The sequence below is a fragment of the Gavialis gangeticus genome, unplaced genomic scaffold (genome assembly GCF_001723915.1).
Source record: "Gavialis gangeticus isolate Ggan-Ray unplaced genomic scaffold, GavGan_comp1, whole genome shotgun sequence".
Lineage (NCBI taxonomy): Eukaryota > Metazoa > Chordata > Crocodylia > Gavialidae > Gavialis > Gavialis gangeticus.
In genome coordinates, this window is record NW_017728994.1 from 55,912,195 (window position 1) to 55,928,315 (window position 16,121).

Genomic DNA, 16,121 nt, shown 5'->3' on the forward strand with positions numbered 1-16,121 from the left:
CATCAGTCTTACACAGACTGAAGGCCACCTTATGAAGAGGAAGACTAGACTGAAAGAGAGCAGGATCATTTTTTCCAAAGCTGATTTGTTTTTAATGTGTCTAGTAACCAGACTGCTTCTGAAAGGGAAGAGAAAACCCATTCTCTGGTCCATAAAATTGTCCTGTCTGCTAAACCATCTCCTGACAGATCTGTGCCTGTTGTCTGAGGCCCATTTCTCTCATTTTCGTTTGGGTTGACCAGAGCACCTTGATTGTTCACTTCTGATCCCTGTTATGCTGCCCCGTTTTCTCTTAATTCAATCACCTAAACTTAAAAGGATCTGTCACTTACATCACTGATATGAAGAGCATTCAGACGGGCTCTTATGAAATCTGGGTGGTCGGGAGGTAAGGTGTATCTGTGCCGTGCTTCAGAGTCTCCAGATCTGTACAGTCTCTGTCAAATCAAAAAGTATCTAGCGTTACTGGAGAACTGGGAGCAGCATTAAAGACAAGTTAACATCAGTTAAAGTCAAATAAAACATACATCGCTGCACTGGATGTAGCTGTGCTTGGCATGGATCAGATCGGGTGAGTCCACCACTGTAGTGAACTTCAGGCTGTCTGGCTTCTGACGGTACCTTGTCTGCATGTGAAAAAGCAGGAGATTTCTGTTAGGGGATGCATACGGGTCACATATGTGGGACAGCGAGAACAACGCAAACAAGAAAAACCCTCGTGATGAGGCAATGGTGTTAAAAACAACATTATTTCACGTTAGCTTCAGCCACTATTTTAATGATGGCAAGTGGGGTTCAAATACGTCTCTGCAAACCGGACTTTGCACTAAAAAAATCATGTCAACAGATCTCAGTAACGGTAATTAGGATCGATACACAATTTTTCTCAAATAGTCGGTGCTACAGACTGAGTGAATCCACCATCCAACCTGACTGCCACTGCTATGCCTAAAAGCATGATGCGGTTTAAAAAACCAAAGATCGCCTGCTTAGTATACCATAACAGCGTTGACTACATTTATTTATTGCTACCTGGTGGGGGTTTTTTAGAGTTTCAGTTCATTTTGAATAGGAAATATGCAGTGGGTGTCACAAGTGGACTTGCATCTCCCGTGCCACTTCGCGGTAACTTGCACGTTGTATAAACAGGCTCCCACATCAAAAGGAAACGATCAGCAACATTCGTAAGTGTCATGTAACGAGGAGCCTTGATGGTAAACAATTCCTACAGACGTGCTACCCCATGAAAGATTTATCAGTACCTCGCTGATGAGCTCGCCAGCCTTCTTTACAGTTTCTATCTGCGGAGATCTCAGAGCCATCCAACCAACTCCTTTCATGAAGTTCAGGTCTGATTTATAGCGGTACTGTTAAAAACGAAATTTGTTAGCTTTTATCAGTTTTGCATCCACAGCTATTAGGGTTTATTAAAAAGGCTCCCTGATTCATATTAGCGGCTCAGCTTTTTCATTTGCCATGCATCTATCACATCATAAAGCCAAACTGTTTGCATTTGTTCGTTCCACCAGGAATTAAATAATGTATCATATGCAAGTTACAAGAGAAGGCCCCACAAGTGAATTAGCATGACTCAAAGCAGAAAGTAATAACCTGTTTGTACTGGGCGTAAAAGAGCCCTTTTTAAAATCATTTTCTGAGGTAGGTTCAACTCAAGAATACTAATTATTTTATCCGGCCCTCGTTTTCTCATTAACCCCTCTTTCTGAGATGACAGCGGCATTCTGCTCTACATTGTGCAGAGCCATGATCTAAGTTTCACACTAGACAAGAGAAATGGGAGGGCACAGATCAGTCCCAGTGGCTGTAGCAGGGGGGATGTGAACCAACCTCCCTGGGTTTTGTTTCAGACTGGCAGTGCAGGGCCTTAGCCAATTTACTTAAATGTTGTGTACCACAAATCCCCTGGTATAGGATGGGAATCACAGTTTTTTCATTCAAAGGAGTGCTGCAGACTTATCTAGGCTCTTCAGCTGCAAAATGTTATTCCTGCTAGATGGCAGATGGGCCACGAATCTCCATCCTAGATCAGCAATTCTAGCTTTGTGGTTTTGCAGCACCCTTCAATAGACCCGAGAGGCTCCTCTGTAACTTTTGTGAAATGAGTGGCCTCGAATTTCAAAAATTAATTGGCAGATTACAGTGCTTACCTCCTTGCAGAAGGGCCTGGCAGTCAAAATGGGGGACAAACCTGAGCCTGCACTTATCTGCTTAGTTGAGCTCCTTATCTCCTAAGATCTGACAGCACCCTTCAAAAGATCGGGCAGCACCCTGGCTGCAAATCTCTGTGCTTGATTCTTGCAATACGGCGTTTGACTCATCTGAGTGACATGCCTTGTAAAGTCTTTCTATGGATTACTTACAACGTCTCTAATTACACAGAGCCAAATCCTGAGGTCCTTATTCATAGTTTACTCAATCCTTACCAGGCAAACTAAGAGTTTCAATGGCAGTTTCCCGGTAAGGACACAGAGCTGAGACAACAGGAACATTATCTTCCTGTACTGCAAAGGACAGCACTTTGATCCATATCCACCCATGGGAAGTTGACAAAGCCTGTTTTTCTCCCCATGTGATCTCTAGTTGTTAACACCTGTGCTGTCAAAGCAGTGCAGAGAGACATGGCTAGCTCCCCCCACCACATTGCTAAGCCCCATGCCAATGGTTCGTTTTTTATTTTGGGAGTCTGGAGTTTTCACTGGCAAAACTTTTGCTTTCTTTCCACTCTGACAAAGAACAAAGACAATTGGATACATTTAAAACACACAGAGAAAAACCCAACAGGGATCTTTCAATCGGATCATTGGCTTTCATTTGAAGAGATGAAGTACATAGGGGGTTTTCAAGGTGCCTTTTGTTGCAATGAAGAGTACAGTTTGGATGTTATATTGCATGTACTGTGAGTGAGAAAGCAGGATGCTAGGTCTCCAGTGCTTTGATTACTGCTCAGACTCTCACAAATGGACTGCCTACTAATATTTCTTCATTGAGATCAGCTGAATCTAACAAATATCCTATCATTTGATCTATCAATAAAATCCTGAGTTCAACAAAAATTAGTTGCTTGAAGACATGTTAAGAATTTGTCCAATACTGTTTAAGACTCTCTTTCCTTACGCAACGCAAAGCCATCTTAAGGAGCATTAAGAGGTGCAGTTTTTACTTAAAGAAGGCTTTTGGGTCCACAGTGTCAAAATATAGCTATTTGCACACAGGCAACTTAATATAGGCAGTCACCTATGCACACATCTTTCCATGGCATATGTGAACAATGGAGTATACAGCTCCAAAAGCACCACGTAAAACGAAGCATCCTTTATTCAAGGAAAAAGACATTCAAATCTGAATGCATACTCTCAACAGATAATTTGTACTGATACAACCAGAGTGAGTTGACTGAAAATGTGGCCCTGCTTGCAAAACAGCGTCCAAACACGACACTCAAAATTAACCTCTGAATATGCAGCCTCCTTCCCATCACGTTTGTGCAGGATGACAACGTTGTGCCTCAAGCTTCCTGTTTGTGTACATAATCACAGGTTTTGCACCAGTGTGTGCAGGCGTCTACAAGCTCATTTAAGCCAAAACATCATTTTAGGGGTTGCATCAGTCCTATGAGGTTATTCTAGCACGCTGTCACTTTGGCATTGGCAGTGAGCACGAGGGAAGCATTTACCTCGCTCTGTAGCATGTGGGCTTTCTTTGCCCACTGCATCTTCATGTCTTCTGGGAGTACAGTGTATTCATGGAGTCTTTTCCTGTAATCTTGATCACTTGCTAAGGCTTGGGCCTTCCTAGCGTGGACTAGATTCACCATATCCATGGGCAGGTGGTAATGAGACCTGAATTCCTGGGACCCTTTCTTATACTCTTGTTCACTTTGTAACTTAGCTGCATGGAAGCAGTGCAGCAACCTGGTGTCATCCAGAATGCTTCTGGCACCGATGTGCTTCCCTCGCTCAGTCACAAAGGTGTGCTTGTATTGATACTGCAAAGAAAAGGAGACGGCGATAAGGTGCTTCCGCAACACGTTTAACTTCAGCTTATGTGTTTTTAACTCAAAAAAACCAAAAGGGAATGTGAAAAGAGATACATAAGACAAAACCTGTGCAAAAGAGCAGCATTGTGCTGACCACAACCCAGTTGCTGCAGATGGAAAAAGAACAATTTTCCCTGGATAGAAGATTATTTTGAGAGAAAAGCCAAAGAGAGCGGTCACAGTGCAGGCATAAGCACCAGAAACTTATGAGTTTTCATCAGAGCTCTAACTAGGGCTCTCTCTATGATCTTACTTTTATCCTCTATGTGAAATGACAGTGAGACTGATAATGATGATTTATGTAGTATCAACAACATGCTTGAAACTTTAAAGAAAAGGTCCGGGCCCTAAAGAGTTTAGTAGGTAGGCTAAATGGGATAATAACACTTAGCTACCACACAAGGGAGTTGTGGGGATTAAATTATAGTAGCTAATGTTTACACAGTGCTTTGAAGATGAAGGGCCAAATTCAGTCTTGCTGTAAGTGGATGTAATGTTATTATACAGTTGTACCCTTTTAGAGTAGAACTGAAGCTGCAACTAAGAGCACCGTGTAATCACTAAATGTAGTTGCTTCGACAAGCACAAACACATGTTTAAAGCCTTCAAAATTGCACTGTTTTGGGTGTAGCAAAATATGCAGCTCAATTCTATGCAATATTAAGTATTTTGATTTCATTTTAGTTTGATTAGGGGTATTCCTTATGGCTTATTTTTTTTTAATTCATTGCAGAAGCAGAAAGTACTTAAAGCTATTGACAGGTGAATGGTGGCATGTGCTGCAAGTGATAGAGAGACAATTGCAAGAAACAGGGAAATGTGCATTCATTCTTGGGAAGTTATTGTGACATGCAGTTCTCATTCAGAGACCACCTGCCACCTGGTTTTCAAAGGCGCTGGGTATACAGAGCATCATTTTGACCCGTGTGTACTCTGAAAACCATGCCAAAAGCAAGTGGCTATACCGTTATGGTCATTTTGTTGAAATGTGGGAGATTCAGATCCTAGCAAGAAGGAAGAATCTTCCCCAGCTTGCCCATATGCATATACTTTAAGTCACTGCCTGGGTCCCACCGGACAATATTTGACAGAAGTTGGTTTCCGCTTAGCTGTGACTCCTTTTTCTAATTCACACAAAGGATGTCATTCATAAGTAATATATTCTGTCCCACATTCTTGTCTCACATGGTTATAGGGTCACTTTAATTCAGAAAATCTGCCTGAGACATTGTTTTACATGAAGTTAACAGAAATTAGGCAAGATGGAAGGTTGAATCATTCAACTCACGTCACTGGCAATTTCTCTGGAGGCCTTGGCAGCCTGGAAAGGGATTGCTTCCATTGTCAGCTTGTAGCCTTGAGGACGCAGATTATGCCAAGATTCCCTGTATTTTATCTGAAGTGGAAAAGGTGCATGTAAGAGTCCAGCTTCATTTTTAAATGCCAGATGAGGAAGGAAACAAAGAACATTTCTTTCATTTGGTGGACAGAGTTAGGCAGTCTATTCTTCACAACCAAAGATTTTTTTTATTATTATCTATAGCAGCTCTGCCTGTGTACGGCCTATTATTTATGCAGATGTGAAAGTTTCAGATCAAATATACAAATATAATAAACAGAAACGGATTAGATCTGGTAGGCTATTGAGTCCTCAGCACAATACCCGCTCATGTTTAAGAAAGAGGGAATGCTTACGTCACTGAGGTTGGCTGCATTTATTCTTGCCCGGGTAAACTCAGGTAGACCGAGGGTTAGCGTGTAGTGATGCAGACAGTTCTCTCCTGCTGCTTTATACAGGCGCTACAAAAGAGACGAAAGAAAATAGCTGCAACACCTTTCTACAGTGTTTAAATAACACAGCAATGGACCACAATTTAAATGGCTGGTTAAAACAAAACTGAACATCACTAATGGCTGAGACTGCATAGGGGGGTGAGGGGAGGGATGAGAGATGTTTTGTTTGTTAGGTTGCAAGGAATACTTCTGGATACATTTTCATATCAAGGACAAGCCAAGATCCTGTCCCCTGAATTGATGCTGCCGTACTCCAGTGTGTTCATAGAAGATCAAAAGACCTTGGGAAGTTATCTCAAATTCTGTGAATACAGGAGAGGAGAGAGCCTCAGTTTCTGAAGTATCTAGATTTTCCCTTCTGTCGGCGTGCATGGCATTTGACAGGGCACCCAGGAATTTTGCAGAAGTTAGCCAAGAGGTTATTGCCTTAGGTGGTCTTTAGAGCAGTGATTGTATGTAAATCAATCCCCACAAGTACATCCTCCTTGTATCTGCCTTCTTTGCATTCAAGTAGAGAAAACTGATTTAAGGACTTCAAATGGGGGGCTACTTATGCTGTTGTAAAGGAGAGATCTGATTGACCGAACGGCATGAAATTGTTGTCCAGGAACAGTAAAAGGCGAATTAACCATGCAAAAGCACATATCAGTGATGCTTTCTTTCCTCTTGATATGCCATGGTTCTTAGAATGAGGTTCTCTCCTTCCCACTCCTTCCTCAGCTCATTGCATTTTAAAAAGCATATTTTCTGATTCATGCTTGTAGAGCCTACCTCATTAGCAATCATATTGCTGAATTTTGCATGAAGGAGGCCAGGAGAGTCTGTCACCGATGTGTACTTGAAGGAATGTGGCTGCTGACGATATTTACTCTGAGTTCACACACAAAGAAAAATGAACAGAATTGCTAAGTTGTCTTGTCAGATAAGGGACCTGTCTCCCTAATGCTTTGGTGTTACTTCTCATGCTTAAAGCCATGCTTTGAAAAGGGATAATTATCTATTAACCATTAGGCCAGTTCACCTCTTGCTCTCATGATCCTACTGGATTCACGGTTCATTACTGAAAACGAGGTATAAAATTGGAACAATGTATGGTTTCAGAAAGTGTTCTCCTATTCCGAACACAAAAAATAGATTGTTCCTCCTTTATGAAACCTGGCACTGATGGGTGAAATCTGGACATTCCTAACATGGACTCTGTCGACTGCAACTTTTGCTGTTAATTCTTAGGAAAAGTTACAGTTTCACTTGCCTTTAAAAGCTACATGGGAACTGCGAGCAAATGCCAGACCCAATTCCAAAGGGTCCGATCATCAGAGATGGGCAAATTCATTTTACGTCATTTCAAAGCTATTTGCACACAGGTGAAGCAGTGTGCAAGTAGGGTTTGTGATTTGCTTTGGAGTCTGGTGTGCCAGCCTAGCTTTTAGGGGACATTACTGTATACCTAACAGTGTCCAGGCACCCTTTAAGCTGGAAAGGCAGGCTTCTAACATAAAATAAACCACTTTAAAATGCCAACCACATGGGGTTGAAACGCAGGAGAAAAAGGGTTGTGTAAACACTTAGCAAAGTGTACAAAACCTTGAACTTCATCAGGTTCACTTATCTGTAGTGAGCGCCTGAATGGATTGATCAAACAAAGGGGAGGAAGCCTTGCATTAATCCAGTAAGTCAGTTTGCCAACCCAGTTTAATAGAAAGACATCTGGCAAACTCTTGTTTGTAGTGGAGAAATCAAAACCCTCTTTTGTTACCTCACTGATGAGTTCAGAAGCTTTCTTCTTCCCTTCAATTTCTAAGGCCCCTGGAGTAATACAGCCAACTCCTCTCATAAAGTTCATGTCAGACCTGTATAAATTCTTTGAGAATCCAAGCAAAAGCAATTACAAGTTTGCATTTGAGCTGTCCTGTAATTATTCATCAAAAAAATTACACAAGGAGATTATTTAAATAAATCCATTAGAAGTAGTATCTACTACAGAGACGTTATGTACTTTACACTAAGTTGATTGTGACTGTCTCTGTGGGCCAGGCCTTATTCCACTTATCAGGCGTCTTTGTGGATTTGGGTGCCTAAGTGAAATCTTATTGCACCCTGCTTAGATCCCTGAAAAAGTGAAATACAAGTGATCCTATCAATAGTGCAACCATGCAGGGGAAGCCAGTGGGGAACAGGGCACTAGCCCCAAGTCCCAACTTGGAGGGGAGGGAGCGCGGAAACAGTGGCTGCCACGGTCACTGTTGCTGTCCCACCTGCAGCCACCACCAAGGGCACAAAACCACCCAGTCACACCTCAAGACTCTCCAAGGGGCTGAGCTGACCTACAGGAGCATTTTTGCTTGCACAGGCAGTGCCAAGGGTATTTCTGAGCTGCAGGACCTCCAGATCACAGGTTTTTTAACAATGACATTTTAAAAAACTGGATACAGGCTTCTTCCAAGATATGAACTGATAGCTTTTGCATGCATAGCAAATCCTGCAGCAAAAGTCTGTACAGTCAACAGAGTCTAAACACCTGCTGGTAGACTGCTTCCCACTTGTAACACCCGTGCTGCCCAGTTATCAAACAAAACTGTAACGAGAAGTAATATAAGGTGTAAATATACACTGTACAATCACCCTTATAAGACAGATGTTTCCTCATTCGGTGTAATCAAGGGGAAGCAGTCATTATTTATCTTACAGGTGCTGTTCAAATAGATATGCATAGCTATAATAGTACAGAATAAAAGTAGCCTGTGTCAGGTGGCAGTGACACCGGGCTGAATGCAGTACCTCACTCTGTAGTTTAGATGCTTTCTTGGCACACTGTAATCTCAAATCATCAGTCAGGGAAGTGTACTGGTGAAGCAGCTGTCTGTATTCCAGATCACTGACCAAAGATTGGGCTTTCCTGGCATGGACTAAGTTTATCATATCCAGTGGCAGATGGAACTGGGCTTTTCTATGCTCAGAACCTTGCCTGTATTTTACCTAGTAAAGCAAAAAAGACCAGTTTACTTTATAGGCTCCTGGACAGTTTAAAATTCAAGTGTTGCTCACAGAGAACTATTTAAACAACTGAGATTTCACCTGTCTTTATATTCCAGTTAAAGCTGAATACAATTACGGCTAAGCAATTCATTTATATGCAAACCTAGAAATCACACAGTTGAACTCTTAGTTAATTATATTTTCACAAATATGATTTGTAGTAATTTTACAAGCCTCCACAGAAACCTTGGAACCGTCACACGATAATAAAAACCAAATGGCAACGTTTGAACCATTTGGGGGAAAATGAAAAGCAAGTCAGATCTTCACCCAAAATACCTTTGAAGTTTTAAAAAATGGTAAAGGCCAACAACTGCGTTAAGTTTATTTCCATCCTTCTCTTTACACTAATTGGTTCTGGCCATGAAAATGTAGCTGAAGTGCTAGGATCCTTCAAAGTTTGTATGCCTGAAGTTTCCTATTATTTATGCTGATTTGAGAGGTTCAGATACACATCCACTTTAAACATATCAAAATGTTTTAAAGCTATTTAACAGGTGGCAGAGCCAGTTATTCTAGTAAATTATCACTGTCATTTACTAGAAACTGAGTATTTAAGTTCCTAGGTCATTACAACTAATAGCAATAGTGGGCTTTACAACAAATGAGGAAAAACACTAGGTGTAGAATTAGGTTTCTCCCCACGTACGTATAACCGTCGAAATGGTCTTGTGAACTTCAGTGGGATTATTCACGTGCTTAAAATTAGGGAAACGTTTTGCTGATGCACAGCATCCTTCAGGAAGTCAGTATGCTGTACCTGGCATCAATATTCGGTACCTGCTTGTATGACTAATAAACAGCATAAAACCGTGTAAGTGCATTTGACATACAGCTTTTGGGAAGAATAGGAAGTGGAAAACAGCTGGTAATTATTTGTAATCATTTTGTAATTGCCCTTTAGTTATATAGCCACAGAATACCTTGAAATCGTTGTCAGAATTGGAAGCTTGAGCAAAAATACAGCATAGAGCTGTTTTACTCTAAGGACTGGTACTGTATTTAATAAAAAAGAATAATCATTATGTAATTATTGGAGTGGCCCAATGCAAAGCAAGCTTTGGGTATCAAGGTATCATGCCAAGAAACCTATCCAGAGTAACACCCACTGTCTATGCTGATGTGTCGTTATTAGACAGGCATTGCCATTTCCCTGTACTTACGTCGCTTTGTAGCAAAGCGGCATGCACTGAGTGGGCAATGTTAAGATCACCTTCCAAGCCACGCGAGCCAAACATCTGCCCCTTCATTTTCTCAAATGCCTCCTTGTACTTGTACTGGAAAGGGAAAAATAACAGACATGTGATAAAGGACAGGTAAAAAAGAGAGGTAAGTACCAGTCAAGATTGTCTTTTTTTGAAAAAAATAATAATAATTGTATGAATGATAGGAAAGAAAAAAAATGTTGACATGCTCCAAAAGTTTGTTCTTTTTCAGGGGTGCAGGTTGTAGCTGTGTTGGTCTAAGGACACAGGCAGACAAGGGTCTTCCTTATGCAACAGAAGGCTATCTTTGGATGATGAATTCTGATTTCACTTGCTAAGATGTATTATGCCATGCCAAGTGTTAAGAGATGGAAAAGTAATAAGTCTTTAAGCATGCTAAGAGCTCCTTATCAGTGCCTAGGTATTTTAGGTATTTTAACCAATTTAGAAGAAGCTACAAAAGGATATAAAAATGCAGAAAGCTGCGAAGAAGACTTAATCTTATTGCAAGCTCTTATATTATGAGGCTTTATCTTGGTTGTTGGATTGATGTTCGTTCCTACTGTATTTCTATTTAAAACTTTACGCTGCTACTGTCTCTTATACCAATGAAGTCTGCTATACCTATTTTTTCCTGAAAAATTCAGCTTCAAGGTACCAAGTTATTCAAAAGATTAATGTTGAATTCTGAAACCTATTAACTAGAGAGTTCTGCTTCATATCTGACCTAGATAGAACATGACTAAGTCATTAGCTATCTGATTTGACTCTTCAATAGCCTATACTGAGCTGGTTATATCAGTATAGCTTCTTGTGAGTTTTTGTCACATTAAACACGCAGTCACCGATACAACCTCTTGGGTCTGCAGTCTCAAAAGCACCGTCAAAGGTCGAACGGATCCTTCTCAGCCATAGTGCCAGATGGACATACCATTTCCCTAAGCACTCACTCGGCATAGCCAAAACAGGCTTAAGTACTAGTACTTTCTACTGGAAAATATTAGTAGAAAATTCACTTACATCACTTATGATTTCACTTGAAGCTTTTGCTGCCTGGAAAGGAATGGCATCCAATTTCAATTTATATCCACCATCTTTCATCTTGCTCCAAGATTCCTTGTAGTGAATCTGTTTGGAAATATTGAACAAATCAAAATGAATTTACTGCTCTGAAAATTACTGTTGCATCTTTGTTGTTATTAGAGAAGCATTATTGTATTTGCTTCTTTTTATTCCAGCAGATGGGCCTCACTGAAGTAAAGCTACCAGTACAACACAAATATAAACCAGAACACAAGTCTTAGTAACAGAGGCATTCATGATTTCCTTGGTAGTTCATTCTTGATCTTTCTAGGGGGTCTCACTTCTTCAGGTTTGATTCACTACTTTATTTTGAAGCCCTAAATGATCATATGGGGAGGACAGGAAGGGAATTTCCCATGATGTATAGTTTTGTATAATTGGCAAAGAACTCGCTTAATTTTTTCACTTTCCACCAAAATGTTAAGGGCTGAATTTTGACATTCTTACCTCACTGATATTCATAGCATTTAATTTAGCTTGAAGGACTTCAGGAAGATCTACTGTAGGTGTATAATGATGTTTTATGCTCTCTCCATGCTCTTTGTATAGTCTCTGGAAAAAGCAGAAGAATCTCTGAATACTGAGTACACATCCAATCACCAGTTCAGCCAAAAGCACCAAAGTGTGCATTTATCAAAAAGAAAGCACACAGAGAAGTAGCAGCAATAATACTGGAAAGCACATTAATCCAGACACTTTGGAAAATCTTGGAGCCCAATACTCCTTTCAAATTAGAAGAAACTCCAGAGAAGTGATATGGATACAAAACGAAGGACAGTGAGACCCTACAATTCTCCAGGGGCATTTGATAAATCTTTCATTACATGCAAATAAAGAGAAAGCTAATAACTAACAGCCATTTTATTAAAGATGTGTACCCGTGAGAGACTAGATTATCTGAGGTGCTGACCCACCTACAAATTCTCATTGAACTCAGTGGGAATTGAAGCTCCTTGGACTTCATCTTGGATTGTCAATTCTCAGTAAAACCATGTGGAGACACTGCTACAACATTACCTTGCAGTGCTCCCACATTATCCACCAGAGCAAAAGAATACAGTCCTATGAACCGTTAAACAAGAAATTCAGGAGCATAACACTATATTTGCTGCCATGCATGACACCAGTACAGATGCTGCATTTACTCAAATCTCAGATGATGTTACCCTCCCTCAACAGAAGGGGGGGAAAGCCCCTTGTCTTGGATTTGAGTGCAGGAAGGAGTGGGGAAAGGGGAGGCGACCAGGCAGCTGCTGCAGCTCTGGCTCTGGATCTGGCTCTGGCCCCAATCCTGACCCCGACCCAGACTTGGGGCCAGAGTTAAATCCAGAGAAGCCACTGCCTCCTGCCCCCACCTGCCCTTTGCAGCCTCTAGTTCCCTTTTCCCCATCCACCTCCCTCCGCTTACCATCAGGTGTGGCTCTGGCCTGGCTCAACCGTGCAGTTGTGGTGGTGGCTACATGGCTAGGCTCCAACCCCTGCTGCATGGCTAGGCTGGGCCTGGGGCTGGGGTGACCCCACTACCTCTCAACTTGCCCTGGCATTTGGCTTTACAGTGTTACCTACTGGGGAAACTAGTATACGTCAACTTTTGTAAGCAAGAGGTCTTCATCTCCTCTCCCAACATCCACACCTTCCCTAGGGCATGTTCTGGTGTTTGCAAGGACTATACCCCCTAGACTGGAAATAACCTCTCTGCTTCTCAAGTGCTGCTTCTTGGTTGTGGAGGGGAACAATTTGTAGGTGCTTTATGAGCAGAAAGCCCGTCTGAGCTCCACACATGGAGGATCTGTGAGACGGAGCTGATATTTCTCAGTAGAGCAAACTGATTCACATTTACCTGCTTTAGTTGTAGGCCCTTTGACTCTTATTAGCTCTACCAAAGGCATAAGTACTATAATATCACAGCTGCATTTGTTTTACACAAAGATCTGCTATCTTCTTTATTTAAAAAAATACCTATGTTCACAAGTGTTTTGCCTCATCAATAAAACATCTCTTGGTTGGAACTTGTCTTTGTTGAGTGACTTTTGCTTAGTGCTCATTTCCACATTATCTCAGTTAAGTCTACAACAATTTGAAATAGTCCTGCTATTTAAAAATAAACAGGTTTAAAGACCAAACAGCTTCAATTTTTCCCTTTTAGGTTCCCCCGCCTGGATTTCTCTCTCAACAGGATGACAGCTTGAAATTATTAATTTTTTTTTCTTCCTTGCCATGCCACTCCTTACTCTTTATCTAAAGCCCCAGCAAAAAAAAAAATGTAATTTAGAACATCTTGGTTTGAAAATGATAAAGAAACCAAATTGTTTCTTTCTTACTGGATTTCAAAAGGTCAAAAAGCTCTCAGTAAAGCAAGCAGGTCAGCTCCCCTCTGAAATCATACTCCAGCAAAATATTTTTGTGTAGACTGCCCCGTGGACCTTGCACTGACCTGTGTAAGGGGCAAGCTTTCCAGTCTAAGAAAAAAACATGCGCTTTGTAAGGTGCACCTCACTATAACTTTGGAGTTTCACAGTTCCCAAGAATAATCTTAGAAAGAGAAAGCCAGTTCTTCAATCAGGGCGTTCAAAGAGGATACCACTCTTATAATCATAATGTATATACATTATAACTTACATCCACAGCCTGGTTATAACTAATTCTAGCCTGGATCATCTCAGGAGTGTCTTTAATACTGGTAAACTTCAAAGCATATGGATGCTGACGGTACTTCTTCTGTTGAGCAGAAAAAAGATCAAAGCTGTGAATTTTGTGCTGCTCTTTCATGCTATTTGAAAGAGAAAAATCATAGGTTGCTCAAGATTAGAGTGAATTTGTGAACATAATTATCATTCCTCTTTCCTCATCTTTATGTCCCAGGTACTTTCAGATTAATATTTGTTTCAATTTAACAATAACCTTTTGCTGATTAATATTAAATTATTTCTTCCTAAACATAAAGAAAACATTGCAAGATCAGATTATACCTCCTAAAATACTTTGGGACCTGGGCTTTGAAAGCCTTTTTGCAAATGGCTTCAAATACAGAACAACTGATTGCATTTTTTATTCATAGTTCCTTTAAGCAAAAACCGATGTCCAATTGTACTGCACTAATAATGGCACTGGGTAACTTATTGTTTGAAGTTTTGTATTTCCCCCTAACATGGCAAAATGTTTATGGCTCCATGGTCACCAATATATGCTTACAGTTTGCTGATTTTATATGAACTAATTTTAATTCTGTTTATTTGAAGGGACGTACATCAATGAGCTCATCAAATGAGCTTTAAATAAAGTGCCCTCATATCCATTTTGAAGCATGGAGACATTGATACACAAGACGCGACGGCTGCCTGGAGTGCGGCAATTAATTACCATGCTCCAGCAGATTCGATTAATCAAGTCTGCACCAACGCACTGTAATTACAGCGTTTCAAAGCAGCTTCCATGCTCATGTATAGGCACTGAGTGACCTTGAAATATAAATAATGCAAATAATGGTGGCATAGTAGGAAGCTGACACCTAAGGTAAGTTCTCAAGTCAATATATATTGGGATGGTTATGGCAGTTTTGGAAACTTTATATTTCAGCATCCAAGCCTAAAGCCCTGCAAACCTACTTTCAGTTAAATCATGATCAACAAAAACTAAATACTTCCCTTGTCAAGGTTCAAGTGTGATCTTTAAGATCCTTTGGATTTAAAAGTTGACAAGGCTATGAAGTACATAATTACTTTTAAATTGTTACACCCCTCATCACAGTTTTTAGGTTTCAAAGTAACTCTTAGCCAATGAGCAACTTGTAATTCCCATTGACTTTACCTGGAGAGGCAGGCGGCTTAATACCTATAAGAATTTGTCCGGGAATGAAGAAGAGCTCTGCAGAAATAAACAACTAGGATCCTGCTTTATCAAATGTTTGAGATGGTTCTCCTAAAGCTGCTTAAATGATATGACAAGATGTATCCATATAATTGTGAAAATAAATATAGATTATTTATAAATAATATAAAAAATATATATAACAGCTTTGGAGTCTGAAGTTGCACCACTTGCTATTGCTTGCATTACTGTTGCAACACAGAAGGAAAGCAAGGATTGTGAGACAAACCTAGGTCCAGCCTCATCTAGGGGAACCAATGCAAAAGACTCAGCCTTCACAGCCAAGTGAGCCCTTGGTTTCTTTGCCACTGATGATGCCTAACTAATGCCAATGGAGAGTAATTATTTTTGTGAACTTTTGCATCATATAATAATTGTGGTCCAGATTCAGACTGGCATTGTTCTACTGGCTTCAGTGAAGCTACCAGAGGAGGATCTGGCTCAGTCTCTAGAAATATATTTTCTCACTACAGAAGCTTATATAGGAAAATGTCAATACGGCCCATAGCCCCATGCTAAAGAATAACTGCAGCTCTGCTGAAGAGATAAACCATGTGGTTCTTCATTATTTTCAGTGTGTTTGTGGACGGTTCCCCCTCTACGCATCACCAATGGTCATCCACAGGGTCATAAGTCTTTATTTTGCTACTGAAGTTGATCTGGCCAACAGGACTCCCCTTGAAAAAAAATGACACACCACAAGCCCTTGAACTGATTGTGCCAGTGACTCCTTTGAAGGGCTGCAAGAACTGGCACAAAGGATTTTGGAAAAGCACACTTTTCAAGTGGGTGAATGTGGGGTCATGGGGAGAATAAGGATAAGAACTGATAAGACAGATGGATACAGATCGAGAGAGATCCGCATGAATTTCAATGTCTGCTGTGAATATGTGAGAAAAAGAGAGCAAGAAAGAACTTGTATATGTTACAAAAGGAGGTTCTGGGTGCAATCACTGCATCTTTTCATCATCTCTCCTGTTCTGCTTCATTAAAAAGGTAGGCTAGTGGGTAGCAATTGAGCACTGTTTGATTGCCATTATTATTCATAATATCATTTGTCACCTACTTTGTTTTTGCAA

General features: G+C 40.6%; 1 protein-coding gene across 2 annotated transcripts in view; it reads right to left on the reverse strand.

Annotated features, from left to right (window-relative positions):
* The window catches only part of NRAP (nebulin related anchoring protein), a 65,813-nt gene that overhangs the window by 7,294 nt on the left and 42,398 nt on the right, over positions 1-16,121 (reverse strand). For both annotated transcript variants that reach the window (XM_019502834.1, XM_019502833.1), the window contains 13 exons: positions 13,795-13,893; positions 11,623-11,727; positions 11,113-11,220; positions 10,051-10,164; positions 8,630-8,827; positions 7,608-7,712; positions 6,623-6,721; positions 5,753-5,857; positions 5,346-5,453; positions 3,695-4,006; positions 1,263-1,367; positions 528-626; positions 333-437 (listed from right to left, as the gene is read on the reverse strand). In XM_019502834.1, the coding sequence (XP_019358379.1) occupies positions 333-437; positions 528-626; positions 1,263-1,367; positions 3,695-4,006; positions 5,346-5,453; positions 5,753-5,857; positions 6,623-6,721; positions 7,608-7,712; positions 8,630-8,827; positions 10,051-10,164; positions 11,113-11,220; positions 11,623-11,727; positions 13,795-13,893 (1,662 nt within the window). The remainder of the gene's footprint in view (positions 1-332; positions 438-527; positions 627-1,262; positions 1,368-3,694; positions 4,007-5,345; positions 5,454-5,752; positions 5,858-6,622; positions 6,722-7,607; positions 7,713-8,629; positions 8,828-10,050; positions 10,165-11,112; positions 11,221-11,622; positions 11,728-13,794; positions 13,894-16,121) is intronic.